This window comes from Penicillium atrosanguineum (genome assembly GCF_028827265.1).
Source record: "Penicillium atrosanguineum strain IBT 20685 chromosome Unknown utg000002l_segment0_segment0, whole genome shotgun sequence".
Lineage (NCBI taxonomy): Eukaryota > Fungi > Ascomycota > Eurotiomycetes > Eurotiales > Aspergillaceae > Penicillium > Penicillium atrosanguineum.
The window spans coordinates 1,268,678-1,290,583 of NW_026623134.1; the positions used below are offsets into that span (position 1 = coordinate 1,268,678).

General features: G+C 52.3%; 6 protein-coding genes across 6 annotated transcripts; 3 read left to right on the forward strand and 3 right to left on the reverse strand.

Annotated features, from left to right (window-relative positions):
• Positions 1–421: 421 nt before the first annotated feature.
• Positions 422–2,380, forward strand: N7443_002227 (uncharacterized protein; the record flags this gene model as incomplete). The annotated part of the gene is made up of 2 exons (XM_056882283.1): positions 422–472; positions 557–2,380. 2 exons carry the CDS (start codon positions 422–424, stop codon positions 2,378–2,380), a joined length of 1,875 nt encoding a protein of 624 aa, XP_056744124.1.
• Positions 2,381–3,515: 1,135 nt separating this feature from the next.
• Positions 3,516–9,407, reverse strand: N7443_002228 (DNA-binding ATPase; the record flags this gene model as incomplete). The annotated part of the gene is made up of 4 exons (XM_056882284.1): positions 3,516–3,810; positions 3,874–9,267; positions 9,321–9,338; positions 9,397–9,407. The coding sequence occupies 4 exons, from the start codon at positions 9,405–9,407 to the stop codon at positions 3,516–3,518; spliced, it is 5,718 nt and encodes a 1,905-aa protein (XP_056744125.1).
• Positions 9,408–10,700: 1,293 nt separating this feature from the next.
• Positions 10,701–11,240, reverse strand: N7443_002229 (uncharacterized protein; the record flags this gene model as incomplete). Its single annotated transcript, XM_056882285.1, has 3 exons — positions 10,701–10,856; positions 10,934–11,070; positions 11,213–11,240. The coding sequence occupies 3 exons, from the start codon at positions 11,238–11,240 to the stop codon at positions 10,701–10,703; spliced, it is 321 nt and encodes a 106-aa protein (XP_056744126.1).
• A 192-nt stretch (positions 11,241–11,432) lies between these two features.
• N7443_002230 (secretory pathway Sec39 family protein) lies at positions 11,433–14,133 on the forward strand (the record flags this gene model as incomplete). The annotated part of the gene is made up of 3 exons (XM_056882286.1): positions 11,433–12,969; positions 13,019–13,175; positions 13,227–14,133. The coding sequence occupies 3 exons, from the start codon at positions 11,433–11,435 to the stop codon at positions 14,131–14,133; spliced, it is 2,601 nt and encodes an 866-aa protein (XP_056744127.1).
• Positions 14,134–15,056: 923 nt separating this feature from the next.
• Positions 15,057–16,748, reverse strand: N7443_002231 (dual-specificity mitogen-activated protein kinase kinase; the record flags this gene model as incomplete). The annotated part of the gene is made up of 4 exons (XM_056882287.1): positions 15,057–15,186; positions 15,243–15,612; positions 15,665–15,956; positions 16,032–16,748. 4 exons carry the CDS (start codon positions 16,746–16,748, stop codon positions 15,057–15,059), a joined length of 1,509 nt encoding a protein of 502 aa, XP_056744128.1.
• Positions 16,749–20,860: 4,112 nt separating this feature from the next.
• Positions 20,861–21,519, forward strand: N7443_002232 (GPI anchored serine-rich protein; the record flags this gene model as incomplete). The annotated part of the gene is made up of 2 exons (XM_056882288.1): positions 20,861–21,342; positions 21,399–21,519. The coding sequence occupies 2 exons, from the start codon at positions 20,861–20,863 to the stop codon at positions 21,517–21,519; spliced, it is 603 nt and encodes a 200-aa protein (XP_056744129.1).
• Between the last annotated feature and the right edge of the window lie 387 nt (positions 21,520–21,906).

Below are 21,906 nucleotides of genomic sequence, written 5' to 3' on the forward strand. Positions count from 1 at the left end.
AAGCCTTCTTCTGGGGGAGCAGAGCAAAGAAAAAATGCAGGGAGGCCACGTCAGAATAGTATTGGGGTCAAACTAAGGACGAGTCGCAGGGGTATGCGATCAAAAGGAGGCTCCGCAACGGTGATCTGCGACACCGGGGAAAATAGCCAGAGCTCAACGGATCAAAATCTTTCAGGGCATATATTCCATTCGTACGAAGCAAAGGGTGCTGTAAACAACGCAAGTGGAAAGGTCAAAGCCAAAGTTCAGGCCATAGATCAGCTTAGTCATGTGACGTCAAGCGCGTATGGTTTGTTTACGTTCAAATCACTAAATCTGATTACCCTCTCCACTTTTCGACTTCTCGACTTCTCGACTCAACTCGACTTATCCCTCTACGCCCTTGAAATTCACCCATCTTCGTCACATTTCATCTTCAACAATGGCGGTTCGCCGCTCCGCTCGCCTTCGTAGCGTCAGCTCTCAGCCCGAGGTGAGTGGCCTGGCAACGCCCGTGATAAGAGGGGTTAAAGACGTCACCGTGATAGGTGTCAATGTCACCATCATCTAACATCAGCCCCAGGAATCATCCCCTCAGCCCGAAACGAATTCTCGCCTCCCTTCGGTCGCAGAACGCGACGAAACTGCTCGTGATGTTTACCCTACCGTCCACACCCCAGTGACCAAGAAAACTCCCCAGAAGACTCCAATCACCGCCGCCAGGATGTCAGAGGCACGTACCCCTACCACCGGGTCTGCTGCGCGTCCTTCTCGCTCCGAAATGCACCCCAGCAAGACACATCAAAGTACCACTAAGCAGGCCGACTCGGGTCTGATCCTTGGTTTCAACCCTATCAAGAAAGACGCCAATGGTAACCCACTTGGCGCGTTTGATAGCACTCCTTCCAAGTCGAAAGCTTCCCCGGCTCCCTCGCTATTCGGCACTCCTGGATATGAGTTCAAGTTCGGCCAGGACTCGCAACTCAGCGAGGAAGCTAAGAGACTCATGGATAGTGTTCGAGGCGAAGTTACACGCATTAAATCTCAAATGATCTTCGACAAGTCAAAGGAGAGCGAGGAGGGCCAGAAATCTGGGCAGAACCATGGCGACCGGAAGATCGCGATGCCCAAGGGTCGGGCAAGCCGCTTCAGCGATGTACACATGGTCGAGTTCAAGAAGATGGACTCTATTGCCAACCATCCCTCCTCTTTCCGGGCCACGCCCGGTCGCTTCCAGCCTGTTACCACTGGTAAATCTCTGAAGCGGACTAAGTCCAAGGCGCAGCTAGACGACCGTGTTCCTCCAGGCTCGTCCCTGCCAGGTTCTCCCTCGAAGTCCTCTGCCGTCTCAATCTCGCCTGCTGCTACCACCAAGCGCGCCAAGCATAACTCATCTGAAGATGCATCGACCAGCCGCCTTGAAGTCCCGAGCAATGTTTCTGCTCCGAAACCTACTGGTGCTCATTCCCGCGCGACTATGCGCAGTTCCCTCATGACTCCCACTAGAGCATCCATGGCGCGCATCGTTTCGACCAGCATTAAAGCACCCAAAACGACATTGATTCCCTCCCTGGCGCGTTCTCCCTCAACCAAGGCTGTGACTTCTCCACGAACCCCGCGTACAGACTTCAATCCGAGAATCAAAGGCAACTTGCCCAGCTTCAGCAACCTCAAATCTATCTTGCGCCGGCGCCAGCCCTTGTTCTCTCGTGATCCAAGTAAGATCGCTTCTGGCACTCATGTGGCTGCTCCCGACTTCAATCCCGATGTGCTCTTTGCCAAAGATGAGACCACTGACTCCGCGCCGACTCCATCGCCCAAAAAGCACGTTGAGTTCACCCCGAGCGTTAAATCGCCCTACGAGCTTGTCCACTCGCCTTCGCGCTCCAAGATCCCCACCACGCCCTCGCGCTCAAACGTGTCGGAGGTCGTTTATCCCACTCTTCCTACGCTCACTCCAGACCACAACACTGTTTCGGCCGACAAAAGCCCCGTTCCGCCTAAGTCCCCCAGCATTCGACACGTCCGCAAGTCAGATACGGATAAGAAGGGACCTGTTTATCCTGAACTGCCAGTCTTGGCCAACGGCATTGCCCATGGCATCATCAACAAGAAGAGACATCGTGGTGAGGTCGACGACGAGTCCGGTGCTGATAGCGAGAATGTGCCCCCGGCTGATGCGCACACCGGTGAGCGTGGCACTAAGCGCTTCAAGGCAAACCCACCACCCACTCCCAGTCCGGTCAAGAACCGCTCTATCAAGACTCCCAGTCGCTCCATCTCCGGTCGTCTGGGTACTCCTACCAGTACTACTGCTAGTGCGAAACAAAAGGCTCGTGGGGTACTCAGTCTGAGTCGTTTGAACATGCTCTCCAAGCCCAAGAGCCGCACTGGTGCTTAAGTCTGATACGGTTGAAAAACGCCTGGTGCGTTGAAGCAAGAATCAGGACACAACGTGCTTATGAACTCCCTTCAGTGAGTATATTGATCTCGATTCTTACATTTCGCTTTTATCATTCTCCTTTCCATTTCAATTTTCCCGCGGCTGACTACCTTGCAACGGGACCGGTTTGCCTTCTCTTCTTTCATGTGTACCTATAATTTGTTTCTCAAGTCCTCATTCGACGGCCCTTCTTTTTCTTTTCTCGATGTCTGATCTTTTCCTCACCTTTCAATTTGACATGTTTTTCCTATGCTCTCCGGACTGTCGGGTGGGTTTCATTGGCGCCTGGGATGCATCAACAAGTTCTTTTCATCGGGGCGCGATTGCGGTGTTTATCTGGGTTATTTGCTTTGGAGCCTTTGCCTGCTGCTTGCGGTGGCTATTGCCTTCGTCATGCTCTTTAATGGTCTCTTTGTCCCTCGCTCGAGACTTCTGTGCGTGTTGCTTGATTCAATGTCAACAAGGGGCTGGAGTGGATGCAGGAAGTGGCTCTTCGCGGCTTGGCTGCTTTTCTAGGCCTATCTTATGAACTAATGACTCAAGAATATCTACTATTCTATTTCCTAGTCCTCAGTAGGAATTGTACGCATAGACACAGGCTATCTTTAGTGAATAAGTGGCATCATACTCTATTCTAATGTTCTCTTGAGATTAGCCCCTCCCATGTTGACCATGAAGATGCTTCTGATTGTCAAGAGCGATCGACTACGGGGTAAATACCATAATGAAAACTTGAGAAGCGTTTCTTTCTCTATTTACATGCAATATCGTACGTCATGGGTAAAGTCAAGCTAGAAATACATGAAGGGGTCGAAGAAAAAGGGATAAAAAAACAAACACGGGAAAAAAACCAGATAACCACCCATTGTAAGAGCCGTGGAAGATGAAGAAAATCAAGTATTAGTCGCTGATGCACGAAGTAATTTCTTTTTCCTTCCTGGGGAGGGAATCGAAGAAGCATAGCACGTGAAACGTGACGATCATGGGGAGGAAGGAGGGTAGGTAGATGCGAGAGTAGGAATGAGAAATGAGGGTTTCGAGGAGAGCGAAGAGACTTCATGATACATCCGGAAGTTGACTTAGGTAGACGGGATCAACCTTTCATCGTCTCCAGGAATGAATCCAGGTTGTATTCCTCCTGGTACTGGCGGTCGTCCCAAAGTTCGCCTAAGTCGTCGAGCCAGCCCTTCTTGCCCTTCTCCTTGACTTCGCCGTCTATGTCAACCATGTCGACTTCGTTGCCGGCTTGTTCGCCAGGTTTCTCGGCCGTTTCTGCTGTTTCGCTGAGACTGAAGAGGTCTAGTAACTGGTCTGTATCCATTGTGCCTAGGCCAGCGTTTTGTTGATTGACTACTGTTGAGGCGACGTCTATCTTGAATCGTTGTAGGCTGTAAAGAGATCCTTGTTAGCGATTGTGAAATGATACTTAGTACGGTTTAGGTAGGACTTACTTCAAGATCTTCTCCTCCAGGGTACCTCTCGTGATCAGGCGGTACACGTTAACGACCTTCTTCTGACCGATACGATGAGCGCGATCCATGGCCTGGATATCCTTCTGCGGGTTCCAGTCATGCTCGACGAAGATGACGGTATCGGCTCCAGTCAAATTGAGACCCAATCCACCAACGCTAGTGGTCAGAAGGAGCACATCATAACTGGGATCGGTGTTGAAACGATTGACAATGTCTTGACGCTTAGTAGCCTCGACACCACCATCAAGGCGCAAGTATTGGACGGATGGAAGTAGCTTCTTAAGCACGTCATTCTGAACAATATCCAGCATCTCCTTCATTTGACAAAAGACAAGAGCACGGTGTGGGCTGACGTAGCTGGCACCTGTATCCAGCTCGCCCTCGGCTGAGTGATCAAGGCCAATGCCGCAGTCGACGAGAAGGTCACGGAGGGCAGTAAGCTTGGGAGCGTGTGAGACATCCCTGATATTCGAGCGCTTGTTAGTCAAGAAGGTCTGAACTTCGTTGTACTGCTTATGGCCTTCTTTGACAACCAGTGCAGGCGAGTTGCACAGACGACGCATGTACTGCAGAGCTTGGAAGATGTGCTCCTTGTCGGAACGCTCTCCACTGCCCACCTTGTCTTGCAACTCTTTTTGTTCCTTCTTAGTAAAGTCTTCGAAGAGTTTCTTCTGCAAGTCACTTGGGTCGCAGTAGTAGTTCTGGATAATCTTCGGAGGCAAGTCGTTCAACACCTCTTCCTTCAGACGACGGAGCAAGAATGGCAGCACCTGTTTGTGCAAGGCTTCAATGGCCAAAGCACCAGCCTCCTGTTCCTTGGACGAGGATTTGCTAAAGCGACTGGCTGCGATAGGCTTGGCGAAACGGTCCAGGAAGACCTTCTCGGTACCCAGGAAACCAGGCATCAAGAAGTCAAACAGAGACCAGAGCTCAAGAACATTATTCTGAATAGGTGTGCCAGAAAGGATCAAGCGGTGGTTACTGAGCAGCCTCTTGACTGAAGTCGTGATCTTTGCCTTGGGGTTTTTGATCAGATGACCTTCGTCAAGAACACAGTAGTTCCAGTTGATCGGGTTGACGACATCATTGTCGTTGCGGCAGACGTCGTAGGATGTGACGACAATATCTGACGAGGCAATTTGGGCCTGGAGCCTTGCTCGTTCCGCCGGAGGACCGACGTAGGCAATGCACTTGAGGAATGGAGCATATTGCTTGACTTCTTGCTGCCAATGTCCAGAGAGCGAGGGCGGGCAGATAATCAAGGACGGAAGCTTGCGAGAATCCGGAGCTTGACTTTTGGCAAACTCCTCCGCTCGAATGTGGTGATCACTGGCGACAATGCAAATGGTCTGAAGAGTCTTTCCAAGGCCCATGTCGTCGCAAAGAATACCGTGGAGATTATACCGGTTAAGGAAGGCGAGCCAGTTAACACCATCTTGCTGGTAAGGTCGAAGCTCAGCCTTGATGGCGACTGGGATTTCAAATGCCTCCACCTTGCGTGCATCCAGCATCTGGGCCATGAACTTCCTCTCTCGGTCACGGCCCTTGAGCAGCTCCTCAGAGAAACCAGGGGGGTCTGGAATACCGGCCTCGAGAGGCACCAACTTGACGAGGGTTGCAAATGAGGTAGTTGCCAGGAGACGGACATCATTGTCGGAGTCACTCATGCGACCCAGTACGGGAACAACGAGGAAGATGACATAGGGTAGAATTCCATCTTCCATCACATGTATAAGATGGTAAATGCACTCGATAGCACCTTGTCGGTGGTGAACATCCAACTGGTGATTGATCGTCGGCAACACTTTCTCCACCAACATTGTCATGCCATCCACGGTAATAACGCTGCAGATGGTAGCGAAGCACTTTGCGGCGGCGTAGCGAATCACCGAAAGACGACATTGCAGAGCTCTCGCGATAATTGGCATGAGACCGACAACCCAAGAATACAGACCGGGGTCGAACTTGGGAAGAAGAGCCCGTAATGTAGACAGCCCATCGACGATTTCCTGGCCAAGCTCGTTCTCTGAGTTGGTGATATCCTCAGGCAAATCACCCTCAAGGGCAGTCTTCAGCGGTTGCTCGACCACTGATGCAAGGTTGGGCACCTTCTCCAGGAGGTCGGCACCGAACTTTACGGCCAACTGTTCCAGTGCATCCTTTGCACCACGGCGCATGATCCTGGCCTCTTTAGCCTCCCGCTCGAACTTGGCAGCATCTGGGTGGTCTCGTCGGTCTTCCTCCTTCCGAAGTGACAAGATGGATTGCTCCAGTTGAGCATTGTGGGGGAATTCAGGTGTCTCGGATGTATCCACACAGCAATATTTGACCAAGTTGCTAATAATCTTATCAACTGGTCCACGTTTGGTGGCCGCTGTGTAGTGCTCAATGAGGCTTGCAACCGCTGTTGCGGAACGTTGCTGGAGCTCAAAGTTCTCCTCTTTCTTAACGCTGTCCATCATGCCCTTGATAATGTGACCAGGTCGCTTGGGAATATCCCGCAGGGCGACGAGTGCACCAGCAGCGGCTGCCACAACGCGCATGTCCCGCTGTTCTCTGATCAGGTTTGCCTCGTTAACAGCAGATTGCGCCGTGGCACGCGTGTCGTTCAGAACCTGGGTGGCAGTGATACGCTGCGCTGGGGTCAGGTTCTTCTTTAGGCGATCAAAATCGGGACCAACGATCTTCTCGGCATCTGCCAGACAGAATGCGTTCGGCCCCGCCTCAGCATCGCCCTGGACAACGACGGCCAGTGTTGGTAGTCTAGATGGTGGAACATGCGCGTGGTCCCGGAAAGTATTAAGCAGCGAGTGGCACTGCGCGCGCGCAACTGCTAGATAGCACGAAATATCCGAGTACCATGACGGACGTTCGCCTTCGACGATTGGGCAAAGCTTTTCGCATAGGGAAGAAGTGTGCTTGCTCTCTGGTCCAGAAAGACGAGCATACTCTTCCATGACCATGGCTGAGGCAAGCTGAGATGTTGAAGCTGGGAGATTGAGGCCATCCAAAATCTCTGGCCAGAAACTTTGAAGACCGTGCTTATCCCACACACTCAGCAACTCGCCCAGCGCCTTTGAAGCATAAATCTTGGATCTTAGCATAGTGTCTGCACCGACGAGATCGATGTCTCCCGACAACATGTGTCCATCAACATTGTGAGCTGAAGGCAGCGTCGGTGCTTCCTTTTTCTCCGACTTGCGTCTGCGACCGGGTTTGGAGGCTTCGGCACCGCCGGGAGTGGGAGCTGGTGGTGATGATTTGGCAGGAGGTGGGACAGGAGTGGTGGCGAATGGTACGCCAGAAGGTTTGATAAAGAGCGTAGCGTTCATGGGAATAGGGAAACGGGGGACACCAAACGCGCCCAGTGTTAGAGTGATAAGAGGCTGAACAGCGCTTGGAAGTTCTTGGTCTGAGGTAAAAGCACCACGGTTGTCAATTGCCTTCAGCAGTTCAGACCATACTTGGAGAGAAAGCTTAAGAACACCCTCATTACGCTCTACCAGCAGATTCTGAAAGATCAAACGAAGAGCCTTGCCATCCACCCAGTCTGTACTTCCCTCTCCCTCCAGCTTCAAGAAGGTCATGAGAGCACGGAGGACCGCAGAGCGAACGCTGGTAATGGTGTGTCGCAGGAAAGGATATAGGCGAGGAACCAATTTGCCGAATGAAGCTTCAGGGTCATCCGCGGCGTTTGCCTTCATTGCGTCCAACACTTGGTTGAAGGTACACAACTTGGCTAGGAGATCCATGACGGATCCGGTACTGGCGCTAAGATCGTCTTGCAGATTGGATAGACAATCCCAAACAATGTTCATGAGCGGACCAAGAGTGGCAGTCCGTGATGTCACAAACTCTTCCGCGATCGGGACAAGAGTTGCGGCGCTCACAGCCCGCACATCGTCGTCGAAGTCTGCCAGGCCCTTCATCACAGCCTCGAGAACACCATCCATCATGCCGGAGTCTTTGACCAGTAGATCTTTTCGTACTGCAACTAAGTACCGTAGACCGATCATACCGCCATGGCAGACTTCCCATACTGGTCGTTCAAGACCAAGGTCAGTCTGCATGATGATCCGATAAAGGCATCGGTATACTTGGCGTACGGCCTTGGGCGACAAATGAGATAAAAGGGCACCCAGGGTCTGGCCGACGGTCTCTCGAATTGGGGCAACAACATTGTCCGAAATGTAGTCACCAAAACGGTCCAGCATGAGAACAGAAAGTAACCTGCAAGCCAGGTCATTCAGCCAGTGGCGATTGAGGCAGTCGTTTTCCTCTCGGCTTTTACCTTCGACTCGACCAGCTGCCGCACCCTGAACCCTAACCACCTCACGAAGAGCCATCGCTGCACCGTGTCGGACCTCCCAGTTTGAATCGAAGATGTCCATTGTCAGAAATTCGCACATGCATTCTAGAGGCCATCCGGAGCCTTGGTCGACGATTTCGGGTTGAATGATGGGCTTTTCGGGTGCGATGGGTCCCTTGAATTCTGTGACAAGCTTGGAGTCATCATCTTCCGCGGATGGCTCAAGCGAGAAATAATCAGGCTTGGAGTCGCCATTCTTTTCGTCGCCATTCTCGGCTTTGACAGGATGAGGGGTGGCCACAGGAGTGGTGACGTTCTCCGATGTTCGTCGTGAAGACAGGTCTACCACGCGGACTTTGTTGGCGCCCATCTTCGCATTTTGCTTGTTCTTCCGCTTGAGCTGGTTCAATTGGCGTTTGCTCAAACCCGATTCATCCTTTGCGGTATCGCCAGGCGAAGATGGCCGCTGAGCTGCCAGATCCTGTAAGGTGTTTTCGCGGGAGATTGCCGCAGCGGGAGCTTCCTTCTTTGGAGCTGGTGTCTCGGGCTTGGGAGTCGGCTCCTTGACATCAATCGGTTCCTCTTCCACATACTGGCCAGCTAGGCCTAGTCGGCCCATCAGAGTCTTCTTCTGGTGCTGGAGGCGTGCTGCTGGGTCCATCGAAGCCAGCGAGTATTCATACTCTTTTCCGGCACTACCGAGAAGTCGTTTGCCGTATTTCAGGATGGAGGCGATGTCTAGCGTGTCCAGTTGGAGGAACCCATCGGCTGCCGGGGTGTGATCTTCCGATTTGATCTCGGACTTGATCTCCACTTCATCTTCATCTGCGGCCGATTTGATCTGCAGACCATCATCTTCATTTGGGTCATATACATCAGCATTGGAGACGATCAAGCCAATGGCCCGGGCGGCGGCAGTTCTAGTATCCCATGATTTTGACCGGAGATAGGGGAGAATCCGGCCCAGCAGGTTGAAGAGCTCATCTGGATGCTGCTTTTGCACATCTCCTAGTTGTTGAGCAGCAGTGTTTCGAATTAATTGAGTACTGCCAGTCTCGAGTAATCTGCCATCGATATTAGTACGATGATAGGGAGAAAGCCGATCTATATTACTCACGTGACCAATCGGTCGAGGCTAGAAATTGGGTCAGTTTCACGTGACAGACGCGTGATGATTGGGCGATGGGACTTACCGGGAGGTCATGGCGGGCCGTCACTCTGATGCCGAGTGAACAGCACCGCCTAAATTAGGTGAGAAAACAGGAAAAAAAGGGAAGAAAGGGACGCGAGCATTCGTGTCACTGAGAGCGACTCGAGGAATGCCGGTCCGAAATTGAAAAACGCCCAACACCACCGAGAGAGGATCCGAGGCTGAGTCAGCAGAAGAGGATTAGATTCAGTACACAAGAGCAGATTCGAGGTCACGCAGCCGGGTTTATATCATTGGGGGCTTCTGCCCGGCGCGCCGGCCCATGTTTGGGTGTGTGGCGCTAGCCCGCATATGGCTTAGCGGGCTTGGGCCTCCACTCGCGGGCTTTTCAGATCACGTGAACTACGCGTTTCCAGATCTGGTGAGTCGGGGGCACTGACCTGTAAGGAGTCTAGAGTCTGGATTGTGAATTGATACGAACCCCGTCCTTTGGTCTGTCCTGTGTAGTGACCGGTCTTGTTAAAGAGTGGTCTGGGTTTGATGCTCTTCAGAGTCTAGTCAGGAGTAGCGCCAAGACATGCCAGATGGCCTCATCAGAGTCAAGGATTCTGACGGTGATCATAAGGGATCGCCGAGTATGTAGTCAATAATAGCCGCAGATAGCCTCGTCTTCACTTCATTTTTGATATTCTCTTTCAATGTCATCCGGAAGTGGGATGGAAAAAGAAATATCACATTCACCAATGGATGGGTCTCCATTGCAAATTGGCGGGAACTATATATCCACATCTAATCGTCCCTCAGTGGTCACGCGAATATATATCTACAGAATCCTTGTCACTTTCACAACTTACTTGGGATACTATGAAGATCGAAAGACTATGAACGATGGGAAGTAATGTCTGCAATATACAATATACTCAGAGAACTCAAACAAAGAATCACCAAGCAATCAACCGATTGATGGATGCTACCGATTAATTTTGCATGTGAGATGAACTATGGAATGTCAATATCGAAACTACCAGGCGACACGGTGAGAAGAGCACCTGAATAATCTCAGTCATTAATCGACCTAGAAGGGCTTCGAGGTCGAATCCAATTTACTAGGTCCTTCTCTCAGTAATGGGGTGCCCTACTAAGTCGGTAGCTCAATGCCCGATAGCATTGCAACAACTTGTCATGTATCTGGAGTATCATTTTCAAAGACAAGGCCTCAAGGCCAACAAACTGAGCGTTTCTATACAGTCACAGGCTCCCGGAAGAATGGGCCGGGGCAGACACAAGGATCACACGTATTGAAACAAAAAGAAACACCGCGCTCTGGATTTATTCCCACGTCGTCTTTCATTGTTGCCCGAGCTGGGTCAGAACGGCGGCAGCTTCCTCCTCCTTTCCAAGCAGGCCCAGGCTGCGGATCTGCTCGGCCTTGGGTTCGTTCTCACGGGGGTGAGCAGCCTCGGCCTTGCGGTAGGCGGCTTGCATCTTCATCGTGCGGAGAGCCTATGTTCCGAGTCCCAGTGTCAGATATTTCTCTCAGAGTCTTTCAAATCAAAGTCAGACCACGACCAATAACATACCTCTTTGCGGTGGTGGAGGCACTCGTAGTAATCTTCAAGAGCCGGGGTGCACTGCTTCTTGCCGGTCTCGCCCTCGCCAGCGTTCACCGCATAACACCCAAGAACCTCCTGCCAAAAGGGATAGCAGCGGCCGGGGCCTGGAAAGAGCCCAAACAAGTCAGTAAATCAGACGGGGGACGATCGTGGGGAAAGGGACTGGTCTGCGCAAGATGTGACCCGGCAGGTGACACCCCGCGGACCAGGCCAACGCCGCGGGAAAGGTGGTAGGGAGACACGTACCGCCCTTGAGACCGAAACCGGAAGCCATTGTCGAGGAACAGAGAGAGGAATTGGCAGAGTGGTGAGCTGAGAGGCAGCAAGAAAGTGGTGAGGTTGCCGGCGGATGCTACGCATTCCCTTTCGTTTCCGACCTGGTCCGTGCGCCCCGCCGTATGCGACTTGGGTTGACGTCGCTAGTATGAGGACACCTTACAACCTTCCTTTCCTCCGCTCGACCGCCATGGCGCCTCTGGAAAGGCTATCGGATGCTCATGCGATTCTTTTAGCAACCCGTCTATGTGCAAGCGGCGAAGTGACCGACTTGCCTGCTCTGCATGCGCGATACCCCCATTGTTTTCCGCTCGAACGACTCCTACGCATCATCTTGACATTCCTGCCCGAGAGCGCCGAACCCTCTATATACGTTCCAGTGCTCCAGGAGCTTCTTAGTGGCTCCTCTCTCGTGCCCTCGGACCGAGACATTGATACCTCTGCGGTTAGAGACCTATCCGAGGCGGCAGCGAGGAAACGTGTGCGCAAGCTCCGTTTACAGCCACTGCGGCGCGACGGCGAGGAAGAAGAAGTGGAGGCATCAGATGCCCTGACTCAATTCCTCATTCACCGAGCACACCTTATAGACGTCGAAACTTCTCTCCAACCTCTCATTCTGGAGCTGGTCCTTCCCTTCTACCAACAATTCCCGGTCATTCGAACATGGTTAATCTCAAGCCTACTGCCTGCGCTCCGACTTAATTACGAATATTACCCGAACCGGGACGAGACAATATCGCTGAATACCCTGGAGTTGATGGGTGATCAGGCAGCTGTTAACGTTCTCTTGTCTATTGGTGATTCTGAAAGAAGCAACATGGATTTGGTCAACAACCTGAGAGGGCTAATTGGCCCTTGGCTCTATGGAAGCAACCGGTCCAAGCGAAGGAGACTCAACGAAACGGCGCGACAGAACTCGATCTCTTACATCCAAGGCACGCCAAAACCGGATCCCACTGAAATGGCCGGATGGGAATACGTGAACGAATGGCTTTTGTCACGGAGTCTTGTGGACCATCAGAGTGTTGTGAATGCTTTTAACAACTGGAATGGCCCCGAAGACACGGATCTGGGAGGATACGAAGAGACAGACAAGAAGGCATCGTCCGACCAGGCAAAGGAATTGCTATCACGCTACTGCCAGTCGGGCCTAGCTGTGGTTTATGCTCATGCGGACTCATCAAAAGCGGCAATCGAGAGGTCATGCCAAGTGCTGGATCGAGTTGCCATGTTACTTACCCTTGATGATTGTTCATACCTTGATTCGCCCGAGTCACCGCTTCCATCGGTGGACTATGATGCCAACTTGATCTCCTCAACAACCCGGGTCTCCCTACTTCAGAACTCTCTTCTCGCTCGAGATAATCCCCTGACACAGCCCTCGCCATCTTCGGTTTCTTTTTTGAGCGCTGTTCTTCTTTCTCTTCGCATATTGACCAATCTTGGCCATCTTGTTCCATGCCGACTCGTGGCAAACATGTGCTTGCATAGCACGGAAGAGATGCAAATGGTGGAACTGAATAACTTGGTGGCCTCTATTGTTAAGCAACCTCGGTCTAAAGAGCAGTGGCAGGAAGTACGGGAACAACTGCTTTGGCTTCGCGATTGGCAAGCGGAGCATTCCGACAATGGCTGGGATGAAATATCGACCCACCATGGACTTTTCTGGAGAATCTCGAAAGACGCAATTGAGACAGAGATCTTGAAAGCTCTACTCGTCGCTCGAGGTTAGACACCAAGCTCTCATGGATTGTGCCCAACGCTAACTCTACCCAGAATACCAACTTGCTGTGGATATATACAGTCAGTCAGAGCCGTCTCCCTTAAGTAGGAAGCAGGTAGAAGATGCGGTTGTCGAGGCTATCTTTGCGGCCTACGACAATGCTAGCAATGGCAATCGGACTCGCGGTGGGATGAAGAGAGCTTGTGATATGTGAGTTTTAGCCCAAACAAATGTTTGATTCGATAACTAACGGTCCTGAAGCCTGCAAGCTTTCCAACCGCACTTCCCGGACTCTGTCTCCCTCAAACAGACCAACTCACTCATAGCCGCCACACATGCACTGTCATTCTACGCATTAACCCTCCAACACGGCGTCCCGTTCCAACCAGTTAGCATCCGCGTGCACCACGACCCCCTGTCTCTTGTCGAGAAAGTCTTAGACCAGAACGCCAAAAGCTACACCAAATTAGATGACCTCCTCTCAATCGGCCGCAACCTAGTTCTCGCCGGCCTATCCACAAAGCCAGCCCCCAACGAACCCTCCCCCCAAACACCAGAGTCCCTCACCGAACAAGACGCCCTCGTCACAGCGGAGCGCCGCATCACATCCCTCGCCATATCATCCGCTCTAAACTCCAACGACTTCGGCACAGCCTACTCCTACATTCTCACCCGTCTCACACCACCCTCTCTCCTATCAACCTCATCCCCACTCCTCAACACCCCAAGCGTCCCAGATGACATCTCCTGGCGCGCAGTCTACAATGCAGGCCGCTATCGCTCAACAACACCAAACCCCTCCACCTCTCTCCAATCCCAAATCAGCCACCTCTCCCAGCGAATGGAACTCCTCTCCCTAGCCCTGGTCCTAGTCCCATCCCCCGACCCTCTTCCCGAAATCCTAGGCGCCTGGCGCCGATGCGACGAAGAAATGACTTCCCTGCGCGCTCGCGAACTATCAGAAGAAGACGCCTGGGATACAAAGGGTGATACCCTCTCCAGTGTACCAGGCGGGTTCGGCCCGTCTGATTCGGAGCGCGACGCCTTTGACACGGAGCAGCAGCGCGTAGCTAGGCGGGCTCGCGCCCGTGCCGCAAATTCGCATTCGCATGAGGCGCCAATGGGGTTGTTTGAGGTTGCGCGGGGGCGCGGCTATGGCGCTGCATAAGAATGCGTTCCCGTTGCGCGCTGCGGCGGCTGGACAGGGTGATTCTGGTGGTGATGAACGGCCACTTTCGCCCGAGGGGGAGGGAAGAGTCAGGAAGAGAGATATGGTTAGCAATATGGTGACCGGTGGGTTGGCGAGTGGACTTGGGTGGGTTCTGGGTGCTGAGCCGGTGAATCGATAGTTCGAATGGTGGAAAGGGAGTATATATGTGTATCATGCAAGCGATGACTATATTAGCAACAATTCTACTTTGACATGCTTTTCTTCCTATCAGTTTCTCTTACCTCTATGCTTACGAAAACAGGTTATATCTACAAGCGAAGCAGACACTAGACAGCTGTGCTGGTATTAGGTACCTAGGTATGTGCCAGGATAGGATAGGCTCCAATGCATTGCATACACTGCGCGGAGCAAACCCCCCAAAAAATAAAACAAAAAATCCTCAAAAGATTGGCTATACACGAACTGGGAAAACAATATGAATGGATATGTCCAGGCTCAAAATATGACAATGAGGTGGGAATCGCACAAGAGGAGTTGAGGGAATGTGACAGGGTTGCAAGAATTCGGGCTCAAAGGATCGGATGAAGTATGGAAAAATGCGAACGGGGATATCAGGCCGTAAGGATCGTATGGGTAAGTAGCCAGACAAAGGTCTTAGTCGCTGAAACAGACAATGACAGGGTATGATGATTGATGCACGCCGAGTTCCGGCCCGGCGGGCATCTCATGACAATGAACAAATGGATAGCGCCAACACATGAATCCAGCAGAAATAAATGAAGTGTCGTGATGGGTGGTCGTACGTTTTGAGTGTTGACAGCCAGGTCAATTCTTGGGGTCCAGCCACTCAGACTCAAAACTCGAGGACTCTGCGGGTGAAGAAATGAAGGACGAGGTCAGAGCGAACTTTGGCTTCCTTTTTACTCTTCCCATCCCCACACCTGCTTCACAAAATTCGCCATGTTGACCTTCTTGTTCTTCATATCCTTCATCCAGGGATGTTCCTGCATCCGCCAAGGAGTTGCTCGTCGAGGAGGTTCCTTTTCAAGACTGAACGAAGATGGTTAGCGGATGAACATGTGATTGTTGACTTAGTGCATACATACCAGCACTCAATAAAGTACTTGAAATTATCCGACCAGCGAATGCCGCTCTCAGGCTCATCCTTCAATTTAGGGATGGGCTGGCGCACGATGTAGGTGAGTAGATCTATTAACCCGGCGCGGGGTTGCATCTCGGTCCCATCGGCGGGGAAGGGGAAACGGTGCTGAGCGACTTCCAGCAATGTCACGCCGAGGGACCAGACGTCGGATGTGATGGTGTAAGATTGGCCCGTGATGCGTTCAGGGGCCATGTAGTAGGATGTTCCGATGAAGGTGTTTGCATCGCCTTTGGTGCCGAACTCGCCGCTGACACCGAAATCGCAGAGTTTGACTTGGCCATCACGGCACAGAAGAATGTTGGAAGGTTTGATATCTGAATGGCAGTTAGCTTTTGTTCGGTGTCTGACAGAGAAAAATGGACATACCTCGGTGGATGATCTTGCGGCTGTGGAGGTAGGTGAGGCCGTTCAGCACACCCTCGGCAACTTTTCCGAGGACCTTCTCTCCAGTCCGACCACCAAGCTTCTTGACTTCCTTGTAAATGCTGTCAAGACTTCCGCCTTCGCAGAATTCCATAGCGATAGAAATGGTGCCTGTTGACTTGTCCATGAAGGCGCCGTAGTAGCGACAGATGTGGTCTGAGGCGCAGTCTTTGTTGAAGTTGAGTTCGCGGACGATCTGCTTCTTGACATCCGGATTCGGGTCTGTAGTGATGATCTATGTGAATTGTTAGCTTTCATCGAGAACACTGGCCAGGCGTAATTCGACATAAAGCCCATGATAACGTCTTACCTTCAACGCGAACACGGTCTTGCCATCCTTGAGTTTACATCGGGTGACGGCACCACCAGCGCCCTCGCCCAGACTCCCCAACTCGTCAATCTTCTTTTGTTCGCTGGCCGCATGCCAGCCCTCATCGTCCAAATCCTCTACATCCAAGGGCCGACCCTTCTCCAGGCTCAGCTTGTCAAGATCGGGGAGTAGTCCGTTCACGCCGTTCTCCCCCTCTAATTGCGAACCACCATCGCGGTCTGAGTACACGGACCCGATGGCCGAGGAAGGGTCTGAATTGCCATTTCCGGTCTGGCGGAGGCCCATGGCGAAGTTGAGGGCAGAGTATTGAGAATTCGCCGATGCCGGATCGCTGCTTTTGCCATGCGAGCCGGTCTGTCCATTCACGCTGAGTCCGTTCGTGGCCAGACCTAACGACGGCCGACCAGCGGGTTTGACGGTTGTCTGCTGCGGGACATTTTGACTGCTGCCCATGGGAGTCGCGAGCTGCAGGCGGGGCGGGGTAGGACGGGTGGTTTGAAGAGGTTGTGGTTGCGGTTGAGTCGCAGGCTGCGACAGCGACAGCGGCTGCGGGGCATCGGTGGCAGCATTGCCATTGACGGGCTTGGCGTTGGGGGACGGAGGGATTCCTAAGGTGAGTTTGGGAGCACGAGGGCTGCCGGCGTTGCTGCGATTGCCAGGGACCGGCGGTCGAAGAAGCGGAACGGAGGAGGACATGGCGAGATTGTTCTGCCTATCCCCGGGCAGGAACAACTCGTTAGGATCAGCGAGAGTAGCCACAGCGTCGATGGGGCCTCGTCCACCTAAGAGGGCGATCTGGACAGATAAGAGAGTGCTAAAGATCGTGACCCCGAAACGAATGTGGAAGGGGGAAGTTGAATATTGAGGAGCTTAAAGAGCAGGTGACTCGAGTAATGGTTCCACCTGCCAACGGTTAAGCCTCGACGTATTTGGATCAAGCAAGACTCATGTGAATATTAATAGACAACACAGCCGCCGAGCGGGACAGAATGAGAGAGAGAGAGAGAGAGAGATCGGGTGGTCGAGATGGTGGGGCTGTTTCAGAAGGCGCTCCAGCTGAAACACGGCGATCGCACTGACTTGCTCCCATAAGGCTGGCCGTGACTTTTCTTTTATGTCTACGTTATGTCTGTCTAATCTCATGTCCCTCTTAGAGACCTGTATTTTCTGGTTGGCCGCGAATCTCCTGCTGAATTCTCACGGCGAACCACGGTTGCGATTGAAATGTGTTGTCGTACCTTAGGTACTAGGTACTAGGTACTTAGGGAGACACACGCACACACACGCACACACACGCACACACACTTTTCATCTCGGTTTTCTCAAAGGTCGTCCAACACTCCGTACCTACGACTACTACTTCCTACTTCCTACCTGCTATTCAACCTACGCGTACATCATCTTCATTTCCGGAGAAATATGCTGTTGCCTTGGAGCCGCAAATATCCTTCTCCGAGACTCCACTCTCGCCAACCAGGCGTCGCCCGAATATTAGTGGCGCTCGTCGACATCATTGCCAACTCATATCCAAGGCGCAATATCCCCCACATGCAAAAGGTACCCGGACTGGACCATGCAGATGTCATGGTGCTTTGTAGGAGGCGATCCAATGTGTGATATATCAGACTCTGATCGTACTGTAATCCCTTGTGGCTGTGGCATGTAGTTGGCGTGATGAGAACGATGTCATCAGCGCGTAGAGTACATGGAGCGTCGATCACTGGAAAGTTGGAAATTACTGTAGGGCTCAAGTGGCTAATGCCTCTCGATTCGAGTGTCTCAGGGTGAGATACGATTCGGCTACGGCAAGGGCGCTCTCCATGGTCCCCTGTGGCTGTGCCATTGTTCCGCATTTTGAGTCGGTTAATCTTGGCTCTCGAGTGGGCAGTGCCCTCTGGAAACCCGGTACAGACAGCCACAGATCGAGAGCCACAATCTAGAGAAACCCTTGCAGAGACGTCGGCTCCATTGGGGCATATCGACGTCATCGTTCCTACGTCTCTGTTTGGATTGACTTGCGCGGCGAGGCAGTAATAGTCACTGTATGCCTGCGATAACCACCACGGCCAAACAAACACAGCGGAGATTTAGAGTCGTAGTCACTCTGCGTTGTACCAGATTGGGCCCTATCTTCCATCAAGTGCCGCTTCACTACTTTCAAGGGGATTGTCCCATTGCCAGAAGCTTTGCCGTCCAACGAAAATCACTTGACGCATAGGCGGTCGCGGTTGAATCACTAACTTGCTCGCCCCCCGACCGCCAATAATTCTCGGAACGCCAAAGTACATAGTTCGGGTTATGACTGACGCGTTGTCGCTGATCTCTGATCCATAATTCCTGGGCGATTCTCGGCATACCACGCCACGGTGAGGTGTAAAGTCAAGGCATAGGGCAGAGATGTTGCTGACGACCGACACGAGTATATTCGCGACTAGAAAGGTCTCGTTATGTTGTCAAGTAACGGCCCTGGTAGTCGGTTTCGATCGATGAGTGTAATATGTAAGATAGGACGACGATGGATCGGCAGGGCGTCGGATTCTTCACTTGATGCCTGATCCGCAGGTCAAGTATCCTCGTCCGACACTCTGCAATGGGATTGCCTCAAAAACAAGATCCTGAGTTTGCATGTCTCAAGTGACCGGGGGGTTTACGGAATAGAGACGCTGGCGGTCTCAGGTGGGCGCCCCTCGATATAGTCGACACGATTCAGGGACTTGGCCGGACGAACGAGCCCCTTTCTCTCGCCATCTCAGATAGACCTAACAGGACCAATGGCTGTATTGCAACACGGGATACTTTTGACGGAGTACGAAGTACGGAATCCAGGTCCACCACTATCAGGTGAACATGCAAATACCCCTATTTCTCAATATCGGTGTGAACGGGTCCCACAAATAAATCAAAGTCAAGTCTAACTATAGAACACAGCAAAGATATGGGGTACATTACAAGCCTAGCTAAAAAAAGAAAGAACAACAATCAAAGGCCGATTCATTGAAGTAGCGAGGAAAGAAACAAGCAACCAGATCAAAGTAAGAATCAATAGTCGCACGGAATGTGGAGTGGAGTCCTGGGCGCCTTGCCACGAGGCCATTCGTGCTGATGTCTGGCTTCGAAGTGACCCCTATCATGGAGCCTTGGACCATTAAAGACAAGGTACACAGTTCACATCATTGGTCCAGGGAGACAAACATGTCGCTGAGACTAGCGATCCAGCACCGCTTGAAGTGAGTCCCCCGAGGTCGAGACTCGCGAACTGCAGGTCAGAGATGGGGATCAACAAAGCGCACAGATACCGAATTGTTACTGTTACGCCCATGCCACTCGGTGTATTAGAGCAGTAAATTATTACGAGACATTCACGGGGGAGATTAATCTCGCGCACCAGGTTGAGATGCGCGAGCCACTTTCCCCGATGAAATGTTAGATGACGGTGTAGCACCTGGGGACCAAAGCTCAAGCCCAGCCCCCGCGCCGTGGCTAAGCTCCTCCAAGCAACATGAAATGGGACAGTCCGGCCGTTAGGGGGTGGGAATGGCGCTGAAACCGAGGGCTAGCGCCGCAGCGGGGACCGAGTGTGTTTCGCTTACAGTCGAATCGGATTCTGATATTAAAGTGCACTACTTTTTTCAGGTAAGATTGAAGGATAGCTCCAGACCTCACTGTATGGAAGCATACATTCAAATAATGAGCAGAATAATACACGAACCGACAATGATCATAACAAGGACTAGATTCTACTCGGATGAAGCGGACGATACAGTAAACTCTATACTGGGATCCACTGTCAAGAGGGTCAAGGTGATGAGAATAGAAATGACACCCTAAAGGGCGATTCGCTGGGGCGCGTATTGATAGCCCACCAGTGACGATGTGTATCGCCTGGGGAACAAGTGCTCGGCTCCAAGTGTAAAGGCCGGAGTAAGGATTCCCGTAAAAACAGACATAAGCCGTGCCCAGAAAGTGTAATCAATCGGCGGGTTGTTCAGGGGTAAAGTGGAGTGCAGGGGACCCACGGGGGGAAACACAGAGTGGCGGACGCTGTCAGGAACGGGCAGTGGATCGGCGGTGGATTGGCTGGCAGAGCGCGGGCTGAAACGCCGAGAACTGGTTCATTCTATTTTGTTTATTTGGTTTCGGTTCGTAGTATCGTAGGGTTTTTGAATGCTGGCCAGACGGTCACGTAGCTCGCTAGTACTGCTATGCTGCTACACTGCTAGCATCGTAGAAATGTAAGAAAACCAACGTAGAGTCGATCAAACCATCGCGGCAAGGCGCAAGTAAGGTCGTGTCTCACACCTCACCTTCCGAATCCGCTCGATCGGCACAGTTCCTGCGCTAACTCATTTAGCGGCAAGTAATATTACATGCTAAGTGGTGGTCACGGACGAAACGGCTCATCCCACGCGCCCACTTGGGCCAATTAACAAGTACGAGGATGTACCGATAACCTAGTGCAAGCGGCACATTCACCGCGACTTCCATGTACCTGGTACGAAACAAGTCGACTCCGCAATGCACATCGAGCTCGATTTCCCCTTTTCTCGAGGGGGGCGAAGACGCGAGCGGACGATCAGACAGACTAGCACTAATCTCCCCGTTCATACAAAGGCCCCTGGTCTCCCCCGTGCTACTCTTTTTCTTTCCTTCTTCAAGTACTATCTTCGTTGCCTCGCATCAGTCACTCTTTCGACCTCGGTCATCCACTCTTTAACCAACTACTCTCACTCTCTACAAAAAGCTACGCTTTTTTTTTTTAAACTACTTTTAAAAACCACCTTCCGGTTATCCTTCTCATATCAATCAAAATGCGTTTCACCGCTGCTACCGTTGCCTTCTTCGCCGGCCTGGCTGCCGCTATGCCCAACGCCGCCGACACCACTGTCTACCAGACTGAGGAGGTCACCATCACTTCCTGCGGCCCCGAGGTTACCAACTGCCCCGCCCGCGCTACCTCCTCCGTCCCCTCCGGCGCTGCTGCCACTGAGACCCCTGCTGTGACCACCGCTGTTCCCACTACCTCCGGTGGTGCCATGCCCGTCTCCTCCAGCTCTGCTCCCGCCTGGTCCAGCGCTCCCCCCGCTCCCGCTGTCACCTCCGCCACCAGTGTTGTCCCCGTTGGCCCTGCCATGACCCCCTCGGTTGTTGCCCACACCTCGTGCTCCACCTGGTACGAGACTGTCACCCCCTCCGCTGGTGGTGCTGGCTCCGTTCCCTCCGGCTCCTCCCCCGTCGGCTCCGGCTCCGGCTCCGGTGCTCCCCACGCTCCCTCCTCCTCCAAGGCCTGGGCGTAAGTTAAAATCCTGTCCTGCAGCCTAAAAGAATTCCAAGCTAATTCATCTATAGTCCCGCTGGTAGCGCCTCCGCTTCCCCCTCCGCCACCCCCGTCTTCAACGGTGCTGGTGCCGTCTCCGGCTCGCTCACCTTCGCTGGTGCCGCCGCCGCTGCCGCCTTCTTCCTGGCTTAAATGACTCCATCCGTAATGGGCGTCTTCAACTAAGCTGGCCTTAGGGCCTGGTTGGTATGTTGCCGTTGCAGAGGAATGGAAAGGGGACGGAAAGAGAAGGTTCTTGTTATTTAACTTGGGTTCGGTAATACCTGACCAATATTGTTACTTGCTTCTGATCGGATACGCTTTATCCTTTTCTGATTGTTTTTTTGCTATACATATTTTTTTTTCCATTTCTTGGGCTTCCTGGATAGCTTCGGAGTTGTGTGAAGCGCTTGATGGCTTAAGCACGACTTTAATGTAAACCATGACAGCTTTCACCATTTCCCTACTTTCCAGCGAATACCCGTAACCCTTTTGACAATGTATCCATATCACGTTGCTATCTATTTTCATTTTAACTAG